At 42.0% G+C, this 17146-nt stretch overlaps 1 protein-coding gene across 1 annotated transcript in view; it reads left to right on the top strand.

Moving 5' to 3' along the window:
* Positions 1-17146, top strand: part of EYA2 (EYA transcriptional coactivator and phosphatase 2) — a 49632-nt gene that overhangs the window by 10637 nt on the left and 21849 nt on the right. The window contains exons 5-8 of the mRNA XM_059480684.1: positions 10060-10127; positions 12024-12201; positions 13903-14030; positions 14499-14582. Of these exons, the coding sequence (XP_059336667.1) occupies positions 10060-10127; positions 12024-12201; positions 13903-14030; positions 14499-14582 (458 nt within the window). The remainder of the gene's footprint in view (positions 1-10059; positions 10128-12023; positions 12202-13902; positions 14031-14498; positions 14583-17146) is intronic.

The raw sequence follows: 17146 nt of genomic DNA, 5'->3' as shown, positions 1-17146 counted from the left end.
CACTGTCCCCTCAGATAGGAGTTACAGCAGCAAATGAGTGCCCACTGTAGATGTTACACCACTCACCAAGGAACAGACAACCTCTTGGGTGACACATTTTTGTCTCACAGGCTCTAGGACAAACGCTGTCCTTGGCTGGTGCTGGTTTGTTCCCTCTGGTGTTTGTTTGGCAGCAGCACTGGCAGGCTGTGAGCAGTAAATGGTGCCTCTGAAGGCAGATTTGCTCCCTGCTCAGGTCTGTTTGCTTGCAGTACAAACACAGGTGATGCAGGTGTAAAGGGGCTGCATTCAGCTTTTCATCCTGAACTCCAGCTGGTCCTTGAGCAAGAACAGGATCCACTAAAGAGCAAGAATGAAGATGTAACATCCTTTTGGTCAGTAAGTGGTAAAGGAAAAGAGCTATTTTACAGCCAGCCAGAAGGGGAAATCTATTTTCATGCTTCCCTAGCATGAAACTGAATTGATTGTGGAAGAGTTTGTTAGCCAAATAACTAATGCAATGTGTCACACATATATGCAAATATAGAAGATGAGATTAACAAGTTCCATACTCATAAAAATGACACAGAACCATATTGCAAAGGTGCTGTGGATTGAAATAAAGATTTTAATTGCCAAGTAACAGTGGCTATCATCAGGCTTCAAGTAACATTCAGACTGAATGTGGTATTCATATATTTGCTCTGAAGGACTGACTTTTTTCCTCTGTTATATTCCTTTTTAACCTGTGTTGTGTACAGGGTTGTTTCATGTCATGATTACATTTAGAAAATTATTTGTTTCGTAATGAAGAGATCTGAAATATGCATGTGGCCAGTCTGGGGATGGCACTCACTTTGAGAGTCATGAATCTGGAGAGGAGGTAACAGCTTGCATTAGGTTTTTGCCTTTAAAGTGGTAAATTTATCATGCTGGGAAAGAAATGTTTCTTCAAGGTCCATTTCATTTCTTAATCAATCCTCATGTAAGTGTTCAATTATAGCACCAAATCACCAAACACCCTGGGCTTGATGTTAGAAATGTATTTTTGCTTTTTTTACACATTTTTCTAAGTTTACATTTCCTGACAGTTTAGCCATTCAGTGATTTGCTCAGACTTCTGGTAAAATTATTATTCAATGATAGAAACTGAACATGAGACACAAAGATTATCTTCCAGTTCTGCCCCCAAAAACTTACAGTCTTAACTGGCAGCTGAGGAAACTGCTTGTTTCTGAGGGTGGGGGAGAAATCTGTGGAATATAAGAAACTTAGCATTTAGTGAGCTATGTAAAATACAAAGAGGAAATTGTGCCAGCACATTAGCTAGCCCAGAGACCCATCAGCTCTGCAGAGAGTGCAATAACAGGCAGCTTATAGAGCATTTCCTGTGGTTGCAAGAGCATGTGCTACCCCTTGATTGCACATTAGGCCATCTCTTCTCAGCTTGTCATTAATTCCTAGACAATGCCTTGCTCTTCAGTTATAATTGCTGAAATGACAGCTGGCATGAAACTATGAAGTTGCACAACAGTTGAAGCTGTGGCCAAAGACCACTGTGGATGCTGTTGTTGGGCAGGAAAAGATTTGACTGCTTTTTTGGGGTTTTTTTTAATATCCAAATCTATCTACCCACAAAATACTTTTTACATTACAAAGGAAAAATCAGTTATGTAACTGGGATAACTTTCCTTTGCCAAGGAATTGCAGAACAGTGTTGAGCTTGGGACAGACATAAATTTGGGACCAAAGACCTATGCAGTGAAATTCTTTGCTACTGCTGAACATTTGTTTTCTTTGCAGAGCCCTTCTGATGAGCTGTGAAGTGGTGAATGAATAGAAATTAACATTTCTTTTGTGCAACGCTGATTAAAAATTGATTAATTATATATATTGCTTATGTTTGTGGAATGAATTGGTTATGAATTGTTCTCCTGGCCTGAGAACAAGTAAAATCTGAATAATTAATCAGTTAAAATGTTTTCTTATGCTGAAAACATTTTGACCCTTGTTGATATCTGGATAATCTAGACAATTTTTTTTTCCAAAAGATGCCAGTATTTCTTACAATTATGTGCCAATCTGTGTGTTAAAAACTCAATACGAGGTCATAAATACCAATTTGGTGTGAATAGTTACCTCTGCCTGCATGGATTTTGCAAAGGAAGTCCATGTTTAGTTTTAAACTTGATTCTTGAAGTAGTTGCTGATGAAAATAGTGATGAAATTTCAATCTACACCTGAGAAACGTGGATCACACTTTGGCATCCAGATCGTGAATCCGTGTGAAGTCCCAAAAATAAAGGAAAGGGAGAGCATGTTCTCAGCAGCCTGTCACTCAGATGCCTTAGATTGATAAAATTAAACCTCAGTGGTAAAGGAGCAGCCTCTTTGAAAAGCCTCCGCTGGACAGCTGGTTTGCATTACTGGCAGTCTCAGAGCGTGGCAGCGAAGTTGTGCTCCATGCCGTGGTGGGTTCAGCAGGGAGAGGCCTCTCTTCAGGAGGGGTCAGACCTCACTTCTTGCAGTGTAAATACGAGGCTCCTCAGAAGAACAGCACAGTTCTCCCTTTCAAAGATTTCTAAACACCAGGGGCTGACTGTGCTCCATTTACTTTGTTTTAAAAGGAGCTGACTTGTAGGAGAGGGGAAGTCCGTGGGAGAGGCGAAGGTGTTGACAGTGATGCACTGGAGGCTGCAGGAGCTGTGCTACTGCTGCCCAAGGGGAAAGCTCTGCTCTACCTCTTGCCATTTAATGGAAATGAAATATTAACTGGTACAGTCAAGGCAGGAATCTTCTCTGAGGCAGATCTTTAATTTTGGAGGTCTTTTGTGTCTCCTTGAGAGTTTCGTGGGACTTTGTCGTCAGGCTTGCAGAGGTGGCACTGGGGAGATGGGAGCAGCTGTGGCAGAGAGAAGCAATAAGGTAGGGGCAGTAGTAAAGGGAAGATAAGGAAAATACAGAGAAAAGTTTGTGTTGAGAAAGGGGGAATCTACAGAGAAGAAAGAAGTGACATTTCCCTCACAGGCTGCTTGACTGTCTTGGGAGCGTTAGTGGAAGTCAGATAAACATCTCAAAATGTGAAGTAATGTGCAAAATCAACACAGAAAACAGTCACAGAGATGTTTGGATGTTATAGAGACTTCTCTGTGGATTTTATTTTCATTGTTTCTGTAGGATATAAAAAAATCCGAAAACATAGGATAGTAACAGCTTGGGAAATCATGAACTTGGCCTTGATTATTCAGCTTACAGTGCAACTGGCAAAAAATATGCTAAAATGTTATGGAAGCTTCACTGAATAATTGATTCAGTATACCTAATGATTTTGAAAATGTCTAGAAGGCAATGGAAGAGCTAGTGTAAAATTACATATAAAAATCTGTATCAAGAAACATCACACCTGCATAGTCAAGCATTTGAAAGTTAGGAAACATCAGATTCATGATGCTGTGCAGTTCTGGTACTGCTTTTGTTGTATCTCATCTCCAAGCACTGTGTGAGGTAATGCTGTAGTGGAAAACACAGAATTCAGCCATTTGATGAGAGACTGGGATGATGTGTGTGGACAAGTTCAGCCTGACCCTGCTTGAGTCAGCACAGGCTGTGCAGCTCAGGAGTTTCTGAACTGCTTTGCTGGCAGTGGATAACACTCTTGCATGGGCCTTTTTATTTGTAGTTTGGATGCCCCTTCTGTTTGTATTGGCAGGGTTTAAACACAGACATTTCTGCACTGCAGCACTGTGACCTCTAGAACTGTGAGAATACCTGCACTGTGTGAAGAGGAGCCCACTGAGTTATCACAGATAAAAAGAGGAGGATGAAAATATGACTTAGGAAGTCTGTAACTGACAGATTAATTGATGCTGACAAGACATTACCAGGACAAGGATCACTCTGCTGTTGTCAAGTTTCTTACATTTTTCTCTGTTGTGGCTCTTCTCGTGGAGCCTCTGCAGTACTGAAGTGCAGGGAGGCTGGAAAAACCTCAAGACTCAGTTGAGACATACAGGGATGCCAAGTAATGGGTGAGAGTGGAGATGTGCTGACCAGCTCCCTCTTTTCTTCTGGTATTTGGAGATTTATTTTGCTCAAGAGGAAGAGAATTGCTAAATAACAGCTGTGCTGACAGGGCAAGCTTTTATCCCCAGTGGCATGACAGTAGATGTGACAGGGCTACATAGATTTGAATGGTGACCTGGGAACTGGAGGTTCATGGCCACTAATTAGCATAGGAGGTGGCAAATCCAGATTTCCTTTATCATGTCTTGTTATCCATCAGTGAAGGACTGGGTTCAGGATAAAACTGCAGCTGGGGGAATCTTTGTTCTTTGGCGTCCATGGAGTCACCCAAATAAAGTCAGTTTTGCTGGTTGGTTTTTTTCAACAAGAAAGAGCCTACATCCTTGCTGTAAGGATGTTCCCTTTTTGGCCCAAAACATTTCCTTGTGATTTGTTTTTGAAGACAGACCAGTGTGATTTCCTTCTATAGCTGTAGCATTGTTAGATAGAAGTGGTTAAAAACACTTTCTCAGAGTACAGTAAAATCTAACTGCTTTCCCATGGTTCAGATCCTGAGAGTAACTGTAAACCATCCCAGCACTTTCAACACCATTGTTGATCTGGATTGAGCTATACAAATGACCAAGCTCAAAAGGATGGTAAAAGCCAGGCTCTTAAAGCTGCTTTGGTCATTACTTATTAAAGCTCTTTGAGGATCTGTGGGTTGAGTGCTCCCAGGAGCAGGGGAAGAGCTTTGACTCCGAAAAGCTGAGCTGTGAAATGTGCTTTATATCACCATGCAGAGTGCCCTCAAACACCTGGTCAGGCTGACAGGACTGCATGGGATTGTGGTGGGAGACAGATGGACTTATTTAGAATGGGTTTTGTATCTGAAAGTATCTGCAGGAGGTGTTCAAATGCTTTTGGGAGCAATGTCCTTTACCAGACACTGCTGATGTCAAGTGGTGTAACACTGAAGAATAATACTTTTCATCCAGGTTAATGCAGTGTGCTCTTCCTTGCACTGTCTGAGCCCTTCCAGACAGAAATACAAGACTTTTTGGGGAAGGGTTCATTACACCTAATGGCAAACAGTTGAGCAATCTGCTGCAAAGTACATATGGGTTGAGTTTTTGTTCTCCTTTAACAGGTTGGATAGTCTTGAAGTGCCTCCACAGCTGACAAGCATGCAGGGTTTTATGAGTCTTCTTGCCCAGTAAATGCAGGCAGATGTTGTAGGATTTGGAACCTTACAAGGCACTAGAGTATAGCTGGTGGGAGGTAATTTTGATGAGTGCTTAACCTCTCACTAAAAGTGTAGCAGTTTGAAGAAGGCAGTATTTACTGCAGGAAACATTAGCTTGTCAGAGAGCTAAAGCACTGCAAAGAACCTCTCTGAATGGGCATGGAAGTCTTCAGCAGATGTTGTTCATAGCCCAGGGTAAAGCACACAGTGCAGGGAGGAGGACTGGGGTTTGCCTTCGTCACCCACAGCCAGCAGTGCTTCCTGCAGGAGAACAGCCTGGTGATGTCAGAGTGCACAAGCCATTGTGTGCAGGCTTGTAAAACACCAGCAATTCAGCTGACCCCTGCAGGCATTTATTTTATTAGTCCTAAATGGTCCTAAATCCTTTGAGAGAACTCTCTGTGGAACCATTGTGTGTTTCATCTAAGAGTTAGAGGAAATACTTAGGTCTGAGCTTCCTCATTCTGTTTTTTTGGGACTTAAATCATGACACAAACCTACTCAGACATACCCATGGTAGCCACCCTCAGTGCTGCATCTTTTCAGTGTTCCTGGGCTCAGTTGACTGCCCGGAGAGCTGTGATAAACACTGAAGCTGTCCAGCTGTATTGAACCTGGCCATCTCCTCTGACTGTTGGGTATTCATTGAATGTTGGAATTGCAAACCATCTGTTAATCTAAATATAGCAGTTTATTCTCTTTTGAGCAGTACAGGAGGCTTGGAGAACACCTCCCTGTTGGCAGGGCTCCTCTGACCTGTGAAAGACAAGGACACAAACCTGATTTTCAAAGCTTGCTGTGGTTTTGATCTGAGCTACACCACAGGCCTGTCCTGTCTTCATAATCACCACTCCCTAAGACACCAGTATTCCTGTATCATTCATGAGCTGAAAAAATTATTTATTTTTCTAGCAATGCCAACGCTTAGTTCTGATTACACTGAAAATAACCATAAATATTCCTTTCTTTTCTTTACTTGCTCATACCTGGCAAGGAGGGGAAGAAATGCAGCCTATGGTGCAGTGACTGAAAGGCAGATGTAGAGGGTGAGAAGCTGGTATGAAAGTTTTTGCAGGCCAGATCACGCACCATTGCAATGATCACTGACCATGGCAGAGGCTTTTTGGGAATGCTCAAATTAAAACGTGAATGAGGGGGAAACAGCAAATGAAATCCATCTGTTTGAGAGCAGGAATAGAACATTAATCAGCTCACAAAGAGTTTTTCTGTACATGTTGCCCTTGGACACTCCCATAGAGAAAGGGCCACATCTCCTTATCGAGGGAAAATCGTGGCACTGGCTCTGCCTGGCATGTGCACTCCTTTCATGCAGTGTCTGTCCAGGAGAGTGTGTTTGTGATAGAAATACTTCACAGGAACACTTACAGTGCCACACATCTGAAGAGCTGTTCTGCTTCAGAGTTCAGATTGTTTTATTATGAGCTAAATGTTCTTTAAGCTACCTGTGAATGAGGGCATTGTGACATTTAGCAACTGGCTTGATTGAACACAGATGTGAGCCATATTCCATATGGAGAAGATCCAAAGGGGGAGATCCTAGCCTTGTTTCTGATTTGCAGGGAGTTTGGATGCAATTACTTGGCATTGAGCTACCAAGATAGATGGAAACAAATCGCTTGCTCCCACCTCTGCAGTATTGCAAATGTAAAACCAGCCTCAGTCTGAGAGTGTGTGTTGTCTTCAGAGGTCCATGGGAAAAAACAATATATGTGAAAGCAAAAATCCTGTAGAAATAGGCAGAAATGAGAGGGGGCCAGGCATTCATGTGCATTGCTTACCAAGGGGCTTTCTAAAAGTGCCCCTTTCCACATAGCACCACTTTCAAACTTCATTCCAGGCTTCCTCTGAATATTACAAGAAGTGCTATTACTTGGGAAAGTGTTTGAGGGGAAAAATGGTTACGTGCGAAACAGGGCTAATTTGCAATATCTGTTGATAATTTTCCAGTTTCTTGAGTGTAAAATTTACTGATGCAAAACTGAAATTGCACCTGGCAGAATTCATTTTGTTGTGGAAGTGTTTATTTCCTACCAACAACTTACTGAGGAAAAGCAAACATTTGGGGCTGGTTCTGGTATGTTTTCTGAACTGCTGAACTCTACAAGGCTGCTCATAGAAATTGTGACCTGCAGGCCTCATTCTCTGTTTATGGAGAGAGAGGGTTTATCTCTGTCTACATTGCCTGTGGCACTTGTTTGTTTTTCTGCCATTTGAGCTGAGGGTGCATCATTGAAAACGTGGTCTCTGCAGCCTGCCCTGTGAGGTGGAACAGGGTCTGAGCTATAATAGTTCCCAAGACAAATATTGAAGAACCTGAATCTTTAAGAACTCTCTTTTCCATGCAGATAATTGATTTTTTTTCTCCCTTCTTTTCATCCTTGTTCAGCTGGGAAGAAATTCCAAGTGTTTACTGACTTGGGTTGTCCCCAGTGTCCTTATCTGTAATTATTCTGCTGCCAAGACATCCTGAGCTTAGCAGCTCTCAAGGTGTGCTTGGGGAGGGGGTTCAAATCTCTGAATGCACTGCTGGAGGGCAAGGAAAAGGCTTGTGTTTGATCTCAGTTAGACAAACAGTGCTGAGATGGTAGTCTTCCTTGGTCAGGATACAATGACAGGAGCCAGAAGAAGAGAAAAACCTGAGTTGTCAGATTGAACTTTGGTTTATAGGGAATACCAGTCTTCAGCACTTTCACAAATAAGTATGTGGGCAAAGAAATCTGTCCTTCCTTTGGAACATCCCCATGGCAGAGGGAGCCAGCCTGTAGTGGCCTGTAGGGACACCTGAACTTGGGTAGCAATAGTGCAAAAATATAATTTAAAAAACCCCAGTGTAAAATCCACCCCACTGGGTCCAGTCACAGTGCACTGTGGGGAGCTGTGGGGTCATTCCCCATCCTCTCATCCCCCATTCCTGCCCTCTTCTCCCTGCTCACTTACTTGTGTGTGCACTCACTCTTCACAGCTGAACAAAGTTCTGAGTGAGTTCTTTAATCCAGCTGTGTGAATCCCTCCTTTCCTCACTCCCTCTGACTGTTTGGAAAGCAGGAAGCTGCAGTATCATGTGCAGGTAGCACAGCAATAAACATGTTCTCATCACAATTTACACATAAAGCGTGAGTCCCTCGAGGTAACTCATTCCCCTCCTGACAGCTTTAATAAAAGATGATGGATTGTTTCTAAATGACAGTTTAGGAAAATCAAAAATTCCCCCCTGTATTGTTTCAAGCTCTGGTGTACAAGAGCTGTTTTGTCTTCTGTGGAAGTTGTTTTTGCCTGTAAGCACTGGGGCTCTATTACTCTCCTTCAGAGTGGTGAGAAATGCTGCTGCCACAGGAATATATTCCTGCTGCTGCATACCTGGGGCTTTTGGCAAACCTGTAATGGGTGGGAAGTGGGGAAATGCCAGGAGCTGGGTGTGTTGCTGTCTCTGGGATGCTGCTCTGGGCTGTTGGAAGCAGGAGGGATTGGACACTGATGCACCCAGAGCTGGCTCCAAGGCAGGAATGCCAGGAGAAGGATCCCCAGTCCCACCTGCACTGGCTCAGCTCCCAGCCAGCTCATTCTGGACCCTGGGGACACCCAGGCCTCCAGGTACCTGGCAGTCACCTGCACTCTGTTTTCTTCCTCTCTGCTATTTTCTTTTTGAAGACCACATGTGGCAACGAATTAGTTCAGGAGGGCAGAGTCCTCTCTCTCATTTCTTTTTGGCCTGAGGTTTGTTTCTCAGTGCATGTGCTTTGTAGCTGCACTTGGCAGAGTGGAGTTTGTTCAGCTGTCCATTCCCCAGCTAATCTGGTGTCCTAAAATAAAAACAAGCAAGTGGAACCTCAGAGGATGGTTGCCACATGAAGACGTGCAGAGTGTCATATGGTTAAAACAGCACTGCTCAAAGTCATTCACATGGTGAGAAGCCAGATGAGAAAAAAAGGCCAAAGGTCTGATTAGGTACAGATTAGGTCAGTCTGGTGGCACATTGAGGTGACAGAATGAAGCCAAGATGAGCCCAGTGCAGCCAGGCAGCACCAAATTACACCTCTGACACACCACGTGAAATGAAAAATGCTGAAATCAAAACCAGCATAGAGTGAGGTTAAATCAAGGCTGGAACTTGAGAGAGGAGGGGAGGAGAGCTTATGGCTCTACTACCTCTGCCTGATGAGAGGCAAAGACAAACCATTCCTGTAGATCTCACCTGGACATTTACTTCTGCAAGCAAAGTCTTTGTGATAGTGCTTCCTCCAGCTGAGGGAGCCTGGCTGAGCATCAGTTGCTCTGCTTGGGACAGAACCATGTCCATCCTTCTCTTCCTGATATCCCAAGAGGAAGAAATATCCTTGCTGTCCCAGAAATCTCAGCAATACTGTCCTCACATTGGGAATAGCAACACCAGGGAACAGATTCTTCTTCTGAAAACTCCTGGGTACCTGATCAATTAGGACAAATACCCATGCATGAGACACCACATGTGGGAGGATGTCTGTGTAATCTGAGGGGTTTTCCTACAGGAGGAGAAGATAAAAAATACTATTCCATTAGTTACTGTAAAAAGAAGTAACTGAATTTTAAATCTGGGCTGAATCCTTGTGTTCCAGCTGTGTTTTCCAGCCAATAATCAATGTTTTAGTGCATGTAATAAATGCCTTTCAGTCAGTAAACCCAGTAACAGCCCAAAATTTTTACAGCCTCAGATTTGTGCCATACTTTTTTGCAGTGAGCTGGTACTTTGCTTCCTGTTGAAAATTATTTAAATTAACATACCCTGTTACTTTGATTGCTGGTGTATCTTATGACTGTGACACTCTTTCCCTCAGGCACGACAGGGATTTACCAGGGAGCCAACGGCCTGACAAATTCTGCAGGATTCAGTGCTGTGCATCAGGTATGGTTCAGCACCCTGTCACTTATTTTAAACCACTTGGAAGGTTTCTAGATCAGAGAGATTACTTTAGTGTTCACATATATTTAAGGAAGGTTTTGCTTTATGTTTTGCTGAACACCATTCTGCTCTGCTCCTTGGGCCTATTTGCTGGATTTCAGGGTATCCTGGTTAATTTTCAGATGTGTCTCAGTGCCCACACACAGAGTGCAGTCCTTGCAGGAGCAGGGTGCCCTGGCAGTCTCTGACTGAGTTTCCTCATCCTTCTGCCATCTTACAACTTTCAGCTATGCTGTGCATCCTCTGCAGAGGGGATGGCTCCCAGAGTCCTGTCATCTCTGTGCTGGCACTGTGCAGTGAGTGTGAACAATCTGAGAGAGGCCTTGGCAGCCCCTGGTGGATGTTGAGCCATCTGAGCTGTCTGCGCACTTCCCTCTTTGAGGACACACCTGTCCATGGGTCCATGCCTCAGATACCTTGGTAAATGTGTGTGTATAAATAAAACACAGGACAGATGTTTTCCAGTAGCAAATGGCTCCTCTTGTTTGGAGCAAACAAATGAGTACACTGTCCCAGAAAATGTGTTTTGGTTGGCCAGTAATTTCGGTTCCTTGTTGTTAGGGTGATTGTTGACTTGTATTTTTAATGGCAACAGTGGGCAGTTTCTTTGCTGCTGCAGTTTGGCCTTAAAACATCAGCATTACTGACAGAAGGGTATTTGATTGAAGTATGGAGGTTGCCTAAACAGGGGGAAAAGCTGGGCTTTTTAAATTATTTTGTAATCTTCTGTAGGAGAAAGCAATGAAATTATCTCATTTCTTTTTCAGTCTAATTGTTCTTATGGCAATTTGAGTCTTTGTTCTTGAGAGCTCCCTGGTGACTGGAAGTTAATGAAATAGCTGTCACAGACAAAGATGTAAGCTGTTAAGGAGGAAAGTGCTTTTAGTCTTTCTAAAGACTATTTATTAATTAATTTTATTTAATACCAGAGGCTAATTATTATTTCTGAGGGAATAAAAGCATTCTGCTCAAAGACAATGCCCAGAGCATGAACACAGTTCTCTGTGAAAAGCAAATTCAGTGGACAAGGACAGGAGTTGCAATTAAAACAAAAAGAAACAAATTAAACCCTTTATGCTTTGATTATTTAGAGATGCATCTTATGTTTTCTAGTGTCCTGCTTTTCACAATACACCCACCAATCATCCAAGGATTATGGTATGGGGTTTCTTTGGGTGTCTTAAAATCAAGGCAAAGAGTTTTGTGATACCTCAGCTCCCCAAGATCACTTGCACCTCATATTTTTAGTTCATTTTTCTGTAGGTAGGCAAGATCACTCAGCCATTTATTTATTGCTGAGATAGTTGGGCAGACTGTTGTGAGCATTGCTGCAAAAAATTGCTACTTTCTTTTTATTTTTGTAGCCTAACAGCTGATCAGATGTTGCTGATCATGGAAAAATGCAGCCTGTTTTGCTCTTTCCCTCACCCAGTTATTCATTCTGTTCTTGCAATTTCTTAGGTATTTTGTTGTTTGCAAAGATTACGTGTCCCATCATGGCCCTTTTCAGAAAGCCGCCCTACTTCACTCTTACATTAAATTGTTAAACTCTGTAATATAAAATGTGTCAGCACTGATAACTAAAATCCTGTCAAAAAACCCAGAACTTGCCAGATTTCTGACCTCTTGTTGGTTAGTCTATCCTGATAAAATAGGAGTATATTTGTGAGAAGCAGAAATGTAATTTCCTAAGTGAATGCAATGCAGTTCTTCAGTGAAATATCCCCAAGCCGTCACTTGCTGCGTGCACGAGTAACACAGCTTTTGTGGTGGCTTGCTTGTTTGTAAGATAAAACCAGACACATGCCAGTTGGATCTGTTTCTTTTTCTCCCTCCAAGGAATACTCCTCGTACCCCAGCTTCCCTCAGAGCCAGTACTCTCAGTATTACAGCTCGTCCTACAACTCCCCGTACGTGTCTGCCAACAGCATCAGCCCCTCGGCCATCCCCACCTCCACCTACTCCCTGCAGGAGTCCTCCCACAACATCACCAGCCAGAGCACAGAATCTCTCTCTGGTAGGTGCCTCTCTGGTGCTCCCAGCCTGGCAGCCTCAGCCATCTGGAGATATAAATGCTGTCCTCTCGCTGTTGGAGCTTTTTAAATGCGTATTCAAAATGCGTATTTTAAATACGTGTTTTAAATACTCAGGTTTTCTAGCACTGAACAGTTCTTACACAGGGGTTTGGGAAGATATTGGAATGTCCAAGCTCTCTAAAACCATCCTGTGTTGGTTTTGTGAGTATTTGAGGTTTGATCTCCTCTAAGGTAGTACAGAATGACAATGACAATGGCATACCAACTCCAGAGCAGCACTGAGGGTGGCATGGATGGCCATGAATTCAAAACAAACAGCCATGCTCTGAAAAATTCTCAGTTACCTCAGTGTCTCATGAAATTTTAGCCCATATCTTTATCAAGGATTATATTCACCTCTTAAAACAACACGTAATATTGTGCATTCATAAACAACATCAAGAGAAAATCCCTCTTTAAAAAATCTACACAAACTGTGTCTAATATGAAAGTTCAAGATTATTTCCATGCCAAAAAAAGGCTTCAAAATTTGCATCCTCTCATTGAATGCCTAATTTTTAAAGTTTCAAAGCTTAAGTAGTTTATGGAATTACTGGTGGATTATGATCCCCCAGTGTCCTGTTCAAGACAAGTCTTCAGATATCACTTCCCTGCTAGTTTTCATTGGCGTGCAATAACATTTATATAAAACACCACACAATTTGTGGATGATCACAGTACACACCCACTGAAGGTCTGCTGACTTAAAAAACAAATCTGAACATCTGTGGTTGCTCTGAAAGAAAAATAAACTAGCATTGTTATTTAAAAAGAAGTGATCACAGCAGAAGTGATCTAAAAGCAGTTGGAGGATTTTCCGTTCCTTAGATCTTATCTCAGCCTTTTTGAGGAAGGATAATTTCTAAAAGGCTTCCTAGGCACAATCCCAGCTTCTCTGAAGAAGAGTATGGTTATTCTAGGAAGTTGCAGAGGCCACAACTTAGCAAGGTGTAAAGAAAAATATGTTTGAAAAGGATTTGTAATGTAAGGTGAGTGAAACCCAGACAGATCTGTGAAACGCAAGCCAATCAAAACAGATACTTTATACATGGGAAGTTTGCTTTTAAGTGTGTCTTCTCAGTTATTTCTAAAATACCATCCTCTGAGAAATGGGGTAAGGCTCAACAGGTTAGTTCTGTGTTTTTAAATAAAAGTTGATGTTCAAGTGTATTTTCAGTCATTCGCATTCATTAATTTTAAAAAAGAAAACAAAACCAAAAAGATTTCAAAAAAAAATTCAGACGTCTGTAATTGGACTTTCAGAAGTCTGTAAATTTCAGAAGTCAAGTAATTGGTCTTCAGTTCTGTTTCTATTGCCTTTCAAATTTCTGTCTTTGAAAAGAATGGGGGGGAGTAAAATTCCAAAAGTTTTTTCTTTCCAGTGAGAATTTTGATAAGGTTTTTTGAAGTGTCATGTCCTTTTTAAAATGTTATATGTGCAGTTTTGGTGATTCTTGAAATTGTTTTAACAAATCGTAGGAATTAAAACTTTCTTCTCTTACACTGTTAGCTGTTGGTGTGAAAAGAGTGAGATTTTCTCATGGTGTTTTCACAGTGCTTCTGTTGCTTTTCCATTAAAAGTTTCATGCTCTAATTACAGTGACAAAATTTAGGTTTACAATGGAATTTCTTTCTCCTAATAGGGGAATATTCAACAACACCAGCAAAGGATGTAGAGACAGACAGACATCACAGAGGGTCAGATGGCAAGGTACGAGCCCGGTCAAAAAGAAGCAACGATCCTTCCCCTACTGCTGACAGTGAGATTGAGGTAATAACTTCAATTTATATTCCTTTGGTACATCCAGAAAGGATGAACAGTTGCCTCTGTTAGCAAATCTTAGAGACAGAGCAGAATTAGTAGTACAACTGGAACCTGCAGGCACGAGTAGTCAAAACAATTGCTCAATTTCTCTGTTATCAACATCTCAAACTATTCTTCATACATACATTTTTTTTTCCCTTTGAGCTTTTTGTAAGTCTGATGTTTTGTTCCCCTGACTTGATAGGCAACAGGGGATTTCTGTGGTTGTTAGGAGAGCAGGCTCTTGGGATGGCAGTTCCAAAATTCCTGATGTTTCATTTTGCCTGCTTTCACAAAACATCCAGTCAGTGCTCCAAATGGCTTGAGATCTTAAAAATCTCTAGTCCAACAGGACATATTTCCTGACTGAACCTGTTCTTGCAGTTGCCTAATATGTAACTATATTTCTTTTTTCCACCCCATCTGTCATCACAGCGTGTGTTTGTGTGGGATTTGGATGAGACGATAATTATTTTTCACTCCTTACTCACGGGAACCTTTGCATCCAGATATGGGAAGGTAAAATTTAATTTTTTTAGCATTACTGCTTGTCCAGCCAAATTGCGTCGGGAACTGTGGGGGCAGCTAATGAGCCAGCTTTACAAACAGATGCTGCCTGTTTTATTCAGACATATTTGTATAAACGTGTCCTGTGGTATTTCCTCCAAACATGTGAAAATTTAATTTACTTCCCTTTCATGTTGCAAGTAGCCCCCTTGTTTTTCCAAAGTTTGTGTTGTTCAGCTGCCACTGCTGGGATGTTCTTCCAGTGTCTGTCATCTGCAAGGGAGAGCATCCAGCAGCCAGGCTCCATTAACTCCAGCCTGAATAACCTAACACTTCTTTTGTTAGACCAGTGTTTTCTTACAAATCTCAGACAATTTTTTAAGAGAGATTTTGTGTTCCTCTGTCTGGGTTGCTGTGAGGAACTGGCTGTGCTTCCCACATTGCTGCTGAAGCTCACATTTCTAAGGGGGCTTCAGAAACATGTTTAGCTGACCATACTTTAGATACTCTCTTTGAAACACAGGCAATTCCATTTTTTTAGAGAACTGTGGCTGAGCAGCCTGAACTTGGCTGCTAAGGAGAAAACACTGGTTCAGATTTAGTACCATGTGCTTCAATTTCTTCCTAAGGCAGCTTTTTATGATAAACACCTAAGTCACTTTGAATTACAGAATGTCAAGCTCTTTTAAATGGGTAGGAAAAAAGACAATATCATTACCTAATTAAAGGTGGATGACATAGTTGGCAGCTGTTTCCACACATGGCTTTGAGCACTCAGCTTCATCAGGAGACTGGAAAATAACCCAGCTTCTCTCCAGAAAGCAGAAATATTATTTGACATCATTTCATGGCTTTACCAGCTGTACTTTTTTATGATGGTTATAACAAGCTGAAGGTGTAATTAGTAAGATAGATTTATTGTTCACTGTTAGATGTGCACAGTTGTAAAGGATATAAAATGGTGTTTGTGGTGTGGAAGTCTACTGCAGCACTTGGAATGCTGCTAACACTTCTAGCAGCACCCTCTGAAAACCAAGCACGTGTTTCCAGGCAGGGATTTACCCAGAGCCATGCTGTACAAGGTAATTGAAGTGGTGACTTTTCCCAGGGAACATAATGAACGAGGTGTGCACGTGCAGGCTCAGACCTACTGCCTACAAACACCAGAAGGAATTAGGCAGGATCAGGAAACAAACTCAGGGTGTGCAGATCTGCTCTGTGGTTGAGCTCAGCCTTGGGCAGGGGCTGCTGAATTCATGGGGAGAATTCCCTTAATGGGCTGGCTTTGTCCTAGCACAGCACCCCTGAAGCAGATGCCTTCACCTGCACATTTAGGGGTGTAGAGTTGGAATCTGCTGTGTGGGGGCTTCTGTTGGCTGTTTCCTTTATTCTAATTTAGAGAATTATATATTTAGATAATTATTTTGGAAGAATCAATCACCTTCTCTGTTGAGTTATGACAGGTTCCTTGAGAAGCTTCTCTAGAAGGACTCTTTGCTTTGCAGTTCTTCATTTGTTTCATCAGTATTTAATTCCTCAGGACTCTCCTGTAAGGGAAATGGTTTATAATACTTATAAAACTATTATAGGCCAGTGGCTTGATCCAAAGACAACCAGAGGCTTTGGTGGGCTTTGGAACAGACCTTAAACCAAGAGGGAAATACAGCACACTCAGACAGGTCGTCCTGGGAACTGTTAAATAGTAGCACAATTCGAAACTATCAAGTACAGGTGAAGCAGCCAGAGGTTAAGAGTTTCAGAATCTCTTACTTCAGTAGTGTAGGAAGTGTTAATCTCCAAATAAATTAAGTATCAAAACCAAAATTCTCCATAAAAGAATTCACATGCCTGTAATTAGACATGCATGTGCTTATAATGAAATCTCTTACATGGAGATCTTGGTTCACTCTGTCTTTCTTCAGAAAAGGTGTGAGTTTATGTGATCCTGACCACCCTCTGGCCAACATTTATCTCCCACTATTATCCTGTCTGTTGCATTGGTGGACCTGCAGGTGCTCAAAGAATTAGTCTGTAAAGTAGTTCAAGCTGAAGAATAACATCTCTTTCTGGGGTGATTTTTCTTGAAAGATGGGAGCAGGAACAGCAACCACAGCTTCAGAGATTTGGGTCTAAATTCCTGTGTTCTTTAGCTACTAAATCCCAAATGGTTGTGTCTGTTGTCCCTTCATTGGTGATGGCAGCAACAGGCAGCTGTCCAAAAAATGAGGAAAAAAACAAAAGGAAAAAAGAGGGGAAAGAACTCACAAAAAGTCTTGTTATTAATGGTTAAGGCTTCAATGCATATTTTCTGACCTGACTTCATGGGAAAATTCTCTTTGTTTTCTCTGTGGCTCTCAACATACATATGCCCCCCTCAGGGCACTGCAAGTTACTCTCAGGTGTTTAGAAAATACTTTGCCGACAGCACTCATAGCAGTTAAAACCCAAAATTTACTAAAAGTTGAAGCATGAATGAATAGCCCAGCCTAGGCTGCTCCTTTTTGTCCTCTCTCCCCAGACCCTTTCCTGTAGCCCATGGATTGCAGAGTCATCAGAAATTTGGTCTTAATTTCTTT

This window comes from Ammospiza nelsoni, chromosome 12, assembly GCF_027579445.1.
Source record: "Ammospiza nelsoni isolate bAmmNel1 chromosome 12, bAmmNel1.pri, whole genome shotgun sequence".
In the NCBI taxonomy this organism is placed as follows: domain Eukaryota; kingdom Metazoa; phylum Chordata; class Aves; order Passeriformes; family Passerellidae; genus Ammospiza; species Ammospiza nelsoni.
This window is presented reverse-complemented; position numbering and strand designations above follow the sequence as displayed.